The 8,281-nt window shown below is 49.6% G+C and overlaps 1 protein-coding gene across 1 annotated transcript; it reads left to right on the top strand.

The window, feature by feature from the left end:
- The first annotated feature begins 2,099 nt into the window (after positions 1 to 2,099).
- On the top strand, positions 2,100 to 8,154 carry LOC106575168 (desmin-like). Its single transcript, XM_014151435.3, has 9 exons — positions 2,100 to 2,900; positions 4,182 to 4,242; positions 4,657 to 4,752; positions 5,202 to 5,363; positions 5,664 to 5,789; positions 5,993 to 6,213; positions 6,644 to 6,687; positions 7,176 to 7,264; positions 7,617 to 8,154. Exons 1-9 carry the CDS (start codon positions 2,293 to 2,295, stop codon positions 7,656 to 7,658), a joined length of 1,449 nt encoding a protein of 482 aa, XP_014006910.1. The 5' UTR covers positions 2,100 to 2,292; the 3' UTR covers positions 7,659 to 8,154.
- The last annotated feature ends 127 nt before the right edge of the window (positions 8,155 to 8,281 follow it).

Raw genomic sequence — 8,281 nt, 5'->3', positions numbered from 1 at the left:
CTAGGGTTAGGGTTGAGCTGGGGTGTGGACATGAAGCTAGGATTAGGGTTGAACCGGGGTGTGGACCTGAAGCTAGGGTTAGGGATGTAGTTGAAGCTAGGGTTAGGGTTGAACCAGGATGTGGACATGAAGCTAGGGTTAGGGATGTAGTTGAGGCTAAGGTTAGGGTTGAACCGGGATGTGGACATGAAGCTAGGGTTAGGGTTGAACCAGGATGTGGACATGAAGCTAGGGTTAGGGTTGAACTGGGGTGTAGACATGAAGCTAGGGTTAGGGTTGAACTGGGTGAGGACATGAAGCTAGGGTTAGGGTTGAGCTGGGGTGTGGACATGAAGCTAGGATTAGGGTTGAACCGGGGTGTGGACCTGAAGCTAGGGTTAGGGATGTAGTTGAAGCTAGGGTTAGGGTTGAACCAGGATGTGGACATGAAGCTAGGGTTAGGGATGTAGTTGAGGCTAAGGTTAGGGTTGAACCGGGATGTGGACATGAAGCTAGGGTTAGGGTTGAGCTGGGGTGTGGACATGAAGCTAGGATTAGGGTTGAACCGGGGTGTGGACCTGAAGCTAGGGTTAGGGATGTAGTTGAAGCTAGGGTTAGGGTTGAACCAGGATGTGGACATGAAGCTAGGGTTAGGGATGTAGTTGAGGCTAAGGTTAGGGTTGAACCGGGATGTGGACATGAAGCTAGGGTTAGGGTTGAACCAGGATGTGGACATGAAGCTAGGGTTAGGGTTGAACTGGGGTGTAGACATGAAGCTAGGGTTAGGGTTGAACCAGGATGTGGACATGAAGCTAGGGTTAGGGTTGAACCAGGATGTGGACATGAAGCTAGGGTTAGGGTTGAACCAGGATGTGGACATGAAGCTAGGGTTAGGGTTGAACCGGGGTGTGGACATGAAGCTAGGGTTAGGGTTGAACCAGGATGTGGACATGAAGCTAGGATTAGGGTTGAACCGGGGTATGGACATGAAGCTAGGGTTAGGGTTGAACCGGGGTGTGGACATGAAGCTAGGGTTAGTGTTGAACCGGGGTGTGGACATGAAGCTAGGGTTAGGGTTGAACCGGGGTGTGGACATGAAGCTAGGGTTAGGGTTGTGGTTGAGGCTAGGGTTAGGGTTGAACCGGGGTGTGGACATGAAGCTAAGGTTAGTGTTGAACCGGGGTGTGGACATGAAGCTAGGGTTAGGGTTGAACCAAGATGTGGACATGAAGCTAGGGTTAGGGTTGAACCGGGGTGTGGACATGAAGCTAGGGTTAGGGTTGTGGTTGAGGCTAGGGTTAGGGTTGAACCGGGGTGTGGACATGAAGCTAAGGTTAGTGTTGAACCGGGGTAGAGACATGAAGCTAGGGTTAGGGTTGAACCAAGATGTGGACATGAAGCTAGGGTTAGGGTTGAACCGGGGTGTGGACATGAAGCTAGGGTTAGGGTTGAAACGGGGTGTGGACATGAAGCTAGGGTTAGGGTTGAACCAAGATGTGGACATGAAGCTAGGGTTAGGGTTGAACCAGGACATGGACATGAAGCTAGGGTTAGGGTTGAACCGGGTGTGGACATGAAGCTAGGTTTAGGGTTGAACCGGGGTGTGGACATGAAGCTAGGGTTGGGGTTGTAGTTGAGGCTAAGGTTAGGGTTGAGCTGGGGTGTGGACATGAAGCTAGGGTTAGGGTTGAACCGGGGTGTGGACATGAAGCTAGGTTTAGGGTTGAACCGGGGTGTGGACATGAAGCTAGGATTGGGGTTGTAGTTGAGGCTAAGGTTAGGGTTGAGCTGGGGTGTGGACATGAAGCTGAGCTGAGGTCTAGCTGACCATTGTGAGCTCAGGCATGCTGCTGTGACGGTCAGGGTGGACTCAGCCTCCCAGAACCCTCTCCTCTCACTCTGGAACACAATCTGAACAAAATACCAGACCCCACACCAGGACCGGTGACAGCCCATTCTGGAGAGGGAGGGAGGGGGGATGAGAGACGGAGAGATGGAGACACAGAGAGGGGAAGAGAGGGGTAGAGACGGAAAGAGGGGAGGGTATATAGAGGATTTGAGGGAGGGGATATGAGGGGGTAGGTACTACAAATAGCCAGCGTGCGTCCTGTGTGTCCCTCAGTCAGCCTCCCTGCTCCAGTCCACTCCAGCAGCCATCCCAGACCCTTCTCCTGCTCCAGCCCAGAACATTCTCCTGCTCCAGCCCAAACCATTCTCCTGCTCCAGCCCAGAACATTATCCTGCTCCAGCCAAGACCCTTCTCCTGCTCCAGCCCAGAACCTTCTCCTGCTTCAGCCCCTTCTGCACTCCACCATGAGCTCCTACCGCTCTTCTGCTCAGTCGGCCCAGTCTGGCTCCTCCTCCTACCGCCGCACCTTTGGCGCAGGGTACAGCCCTGCCATGTCCCATTCCCTCTACAGCAGCCGGGGCTCGGGCGGGGGGCTCGGACATGGCGGCTCCGGCCACATCTCCTCCCGGGTCTACGAAGTCACCAAGACCTCCGCCTCGCCCTCTTACTCCGGCTACCGCACCTCGTCTCACTTCGGCGGACCTGTGATGTCATCGACCGCACACGGTTCGCGGTCCTACGCGGGGATGGGGGAGACGCTGGACTTCAGCCTGGCCGACGCGCTGAACCAGGAGTTCCTCCACACGCGCACCAACGAGAAGGTCGAGCTGCAGCACCTGAACGACCGCTTCGCCAGCTACATCGAGAAAGTTCGCTTCCTGGAGCAGCAGAACGCTACGTTGGTGGTGGAGATTGAGAGGCTGCGGGGGCGTGAACCCACACGCATCGCCGACCTGTACGAAGAGGAGATGAGGGACCTGCGACGCCAGGTGGAGGCCTTGACCAATCAGAGGAGCCGCGTCGAGGTGGAGAGGGACAACCTGGGCGAAGACTTGGACAAACTCAAACTCAGGTAGGAAAGAGGGGGAGGAGGGAGAAAGAGAAGCGAGAGGAGCAGAATGAGGGGGGAGAGGAAGAGAAGGAGGAGGTAGGAGGAGAAGGAGGAAGAGTAGGGTAGAAATATGGTAACTAGAAGTTACTGTAAAACTGCTGATGTAAATGGGACTTTATAAATAAATTTGATTGATTGATTAATTGCTCAGTAAGAGGTGTAGTTTCTGATTGGTGGATAAGTGGATGAAGGAGAGGATCATGGGTAAGATTAGAGAGAGGAGAACTCTAGAAGTGAAGATCCTAGTATAATGCAAGCATGACATTTCAGCCACCAAAAGCAGCACTGATATCACGGCTGGTTCATGCATACAGTCCCCTGGGATTTCAGTCAGCGCCTCTCGATTAGCTGTTGTGGTTTAGCTGGTTTGTTTGTTGTGGCCTCAGAAAGTATTTTTAAACTTGGTCATATCTCTCACTACAAGCGGACTGATTGTGAGGTGCTTTTAAAGAAGTTGTGTATTTGGATCCTTACTGTAAGTCAAATAGGAAGTGTTTCTGCTTCAGGTTTTCCGAATGTGTGATAGTCTTACTGCCGTTTGCATAGTTGCGAGATCAGCATGCCTCCTCTGCTGTTGAAGTGTAGGCCTAGATTACATATTAAATATGCAGTGCATGTGTGGGTTGAGTGACAGCACAGAATCTTCCATGACATTCTCATTCAACCCATGAAATAGGAGAGAAGCACTAGTGATTAATAAAGACGGGCGAAGAAAGAAAGATGCACCCAAGTGCAGAGTGGAATAGTCTTGTTCCAACTCCAGTGTCAACAAGATCCATCCTCCACCTAACCCCTGAAGGACTAGACCCAGCCTCCTTCTGAAAGACTAAAGCCAGCCTCCTTCTCACATTAGGGTATGGTCTAAGCCTCTAGACCTTACAGAGGCATGTCCTTACCGTCACTTACTGGCGCCACAGTCCGACTCTATAAAAGGCCAGGAATGAAAACATCTGTATTCAGACAGATATAATCCAGATCTCTCTATCTAGCAGTATGGCCTCCTGACGTCTAGAGCTGGTATTCAAAATGGGACCTGGGATTGGATTAAGACCACATTTGCACATTAGATCCACACAGCAGTCTTAAAGTCCCTATCAAACAATTCCTGGGTGACAAATCACTTGTTATTAGACAGGTGACTTGCCTAGTTAAATAAAGGTTCAATAAAAATGTTTGGTAAAAGGTGCGGACATGTAAAAGACACAATTGTGATCGGATCTCTTTGGTCAACTGTGTTTCCAGACTGCAGGAAGAGATCCTTCAGAGGGAGGACGCAGAGAACAACCTGGCTGCTTTCAGAGCTGTGAGTTCAACACTATTAATCAACACAGATTGTGAATATGACAACATTTCCATGTCTCACTACTATTATTTTCTCTGCTTTTAATCTAAATGTAGACTGGGTAGTCGTTTGAACTGCCACACAGCTGGGCACCGACGTGAGTCAGTTCAACGTCAAGTATTTTTGTTGTCGAGTTTTCAGCTAATGTGAATTTAACGTTAAATCATCAACAACAACAAAAAATCTCCATACCATTGGATTTAGGTTAAAAGTTGGGTGAAAAAAAGACGAAATGCCTTTAGTTTACCACGTTGATTCAACGTCATCACATTTACTTTGGGGGTTGAAATGACGTGGAAACAATGTTGATTCAATCAGTTTTTGCCCAGTGAGATGTCTGTTGAATGAATCTAATCTAACGTCTGTCTGTTCTAGGATGTTGATGCTGCCACTCTGGCCCGTCTAGACTTGGAGAGACGCGTCGAGACGCTACAGGAGGAGATCGCCTTCCTCAAGAAGATTCACGAGGAGGTTCGTTACTCATTCTGTGGATTTTAATGTGCTATGTGTTACTACAGTTGGTCTGTCTGTCTATCTGTCAATGTATCTAGTCATTGGTCATTCCATCTGCCTGTCTCTCTGTGGTAGGAATGAACAAAGACACACACACACACACACACACACACACACACACACACACACACACACACACACACACACACACACACACACACACACACACACACACACAAACACTATTTGTGTGTGTATGCTTCATAACAGACAATGGAGAAGAGAAAGCTATAGAAACCTTAACCTATTGACCTCTCCTACTCTCTCTCCTTCTCCAACTATCTCTCCTCCTTCTCCTCCTCTGCTTTCCTCCACTTTAAACCTATTGACCCTCCCCCCACGTCACCTCACCCCTCCCTCCTCTCTACCTCTCCCCACCTTCCCCTCCCTCCCCACCACACTTGCAGGAGATCCGTGAGATGCAGTCCCAGATGCAGGAGACCCAGGTGCAGATCCAGATGGACATGTCCAAGCCGGACCTGACAGCTGCCCTCAGGGACATCAGGGCCCAGTACGAGGGCATCGCCGCCAAGAACATCTCGGAGGCCGAGGAGTGGTACAAGTCTAAGGTGATGGGGAGAGAGAGAGGGGGGAGAGAGAGGGGGGAAGGGGGGAGAGAGAGGGGGGAGAGAGATAGATAGAGAACAAGAGAGAGAGAAAGAGAGACAGAGAGAGGGGGAAAGAGAGATAGAGAACAAGAGTGAGAGAAAGCGAGAGATGTAGAACGAGAGAGAAAGAGAGCGAGATCAGATCAGTCAAATTCTTCGATTTACTAGAAAACGTCTCTGGCACTGTGGGGGGTGCAGTTATTGTGATGTCAGACAAAGTGATGTACTTCCTGTTGACCTCTGACCCCTGCTGACCTATAGGTGACAGACCTGAACCAGGCGGTGAACAAGAACAATGAGGCTCTGAAAGAGGCCAAGATGGAGACCATGGAGTTCAGACACCAGCTCCAGTCCTACACCTGTGAGATTGACTCACTTAAAGGCACCGTAAGTCTCTCAGTCTGAATACTATTCTCCTCTCCTCACGACACCCTTTATTCCTCCTCATATCCTTCTGTACTTTCATAATTCATACCACCACGCTTTCATTCTCTTCATTTTTTTCCTTCCCTGGTCTGCAAGTTCACTTCCAAGAAACATGTCTCTCCCCCTCCCTCACTCCCTCCTCCCCCCTAATCCCCTCCCTGCAGAACGAGTCTCTGATGAGGCAGATGAGAGAGATGGAGGAGCGCCACGGGCGGGAGGCCGGCGGGTTCCAGGACACCATCTCCCGTCTGGAGGCTGAGATCTCCAACATGAAGGATGAGATGGCCAGGCACCTGAGAGAGTACCAGGACCTGCTCAACGTCAAGATGGCCCTGGACGTAGAGATAGCAACCTACAGGAAACTGCTGGAGGGAGAGGAGAGCAGGTATGAGGAGGGAGAAGAGGAGATGAGAGAGAGGAAAGAAGAGGAGGAGAGGGGAGGAGGAGTGGGGGTAGGTGACAGAGAAGCAGGAGGAGGGAGGCAGGAGAGAGAGAAGCAGGGGCAGGAGAGGGGAGCAGGTTAAATGGGGGAGGAGGAGTGGGGGTAGGTGACAGAGAAGCAGGAGGAGGGAGGCAGGAGAGAGAGAAGCAGGGGCAGGAGAGGGGAAGGGATAGAGGAGGGCAGGAGAGATGGAGAGATAGGAGGGCAGGAGAGAGGGGGATGAAAGAGAAGACAATGGCAGGGGGCTGTAGGAATAGAGTGAGGAGAAAGGAGGAGAGGGTTGAGGACAGAGAGGTGATGAATTATCTTGTATGACAATGGTATTTGGTATCACTGCTAAAAACTGACATCGCCCTTTTCTCTCCGTCTGTAGGATTTCCCTGCCCATACAGAACTATTCCACCATGACTTTCCGTGGTAAGAACAACACACACACACCGCCACACACACACACACACACGCACACACACACACACACACACACACACACACACACACACACACACACACACACACACACACACACACACACACACACACACACACACACACACACACACACACACACACACACACACACACACACACACACACACACACACGCTCTATTCTGTCAAACGCTGCTGCAAAATAAAATGAGTTACAGCATCACGCCACAAGAGGGCACAATTGATACAAGTAGATAAATCTTTTGCAGTTCTGTTTACCTTACCGTAAATCAAAAGTGACAGGCTTGAACTTCAAATGATCCTCACTTGACCCCTCACTGCTGATGCATAAACAGAGACATTCATTAATAGATGTTAAGGGGGTGACACGAAATTAAGAAGGTGAACAGAGATGTTCAAAAAAGGTGAAGAGATGTAAAAGATCAGTATTAATTCCACGGTTGTCTGTCTGGACAGAAACGAGCCCAGAGCGTCATCACCGCGTTGCTGAGTCACACTCAAAGAAAAGTGTCCTTATCAAGACCATAGAGACCCGTGACGGAGAGGTAACACACACACCAACACACACATGCACGCACGCACACACACACTCTGACATAGAGATAACCCCGTTTGTAGAGTGAACCAGAGATAGCTCACAAACACACTCACAGACTTGTATTTGCACAGACTTGTATTTGAGAGAATATCTCAAATTCCTCTCCCCTCGCTGACAACAATATCATCCACCTAAGGTTTTCCTTGCACACGAGTCAAGTTCTCACAAGCCATACTTACCTACCAACACACACTGTAACTTTACTTCACCCCTGTATCGTTCCCAATAGCATAATAGGCTTGTTATTTCACTTCTACTCCTCCCGTTACAGTAAATGTCTGCTTTGTCTCCCCCTATAGGTGGTCTCTGAGTCAACACAGCACCAGCAGGATATCATGTAACAGACAACAGAAGAGAAGATGAAGACTGAGGGAAGACAAAAAGACGAAATAAAAACTAAAAGGACTGGTGGCCCTTAGTTGTTCTTATTTCAAAGACGTTAAGTCTTTAAAGACACAAAGGTCATTCACTCAAATGAAATAGTCAAAAGGCTGGGTGACTTCCAAGTACGAGCCGACCCGTTTGTCATTTCCTACTACAGCTATGTGCACCGTTTGCCTTTATTTATGACTATATATGATACTGTACGTTCTATCACAAGGCTGACGTTAGTATGAGGAGGGTTCTGAATGGACAGAGACAGAGGAGAGGGGTGAGAAGGGAGAGATGTGTCTAGGGAAAAGGAGATGGGGGCTGAAACAGGTGAGAAGGGGAGACAAAATGAAAGATGGAAAGGGGGAACATGGAATGAGAGTGAGGCTGACAATCGCTTATGCTGTCCTGAATGGTGGGCCTATAGGTTGGTTAACAAATAAAACAAATATCGACACACGGTCACCAGAGTCTGCCAGTCTCTGTACCTGTCTATCACGTTCTCTCTCTCTGTGTGTGTGGGGGGGTGTGTGCGCGTGTGTGGTGAATTAACAGCCAAAGACATTGTAGAATCACTTTGTTTATCATATAC

Source organism: Salmo salar, chromosome 17, assembly GCF_965601325.2.
Source record: "Salmo salar chromosome 17, fSalSal1, whole genome shotgun sequence".
NCBI classification, from domain to species: Eukaryota; Metazoa; Chordata; class Actinopteri; order Salmoniformes; family Salmonidae; genus Salmo; species Salmo salar.
This window is presented reverse-complemented; position numbering and strand designations above follow the sequence as displayed.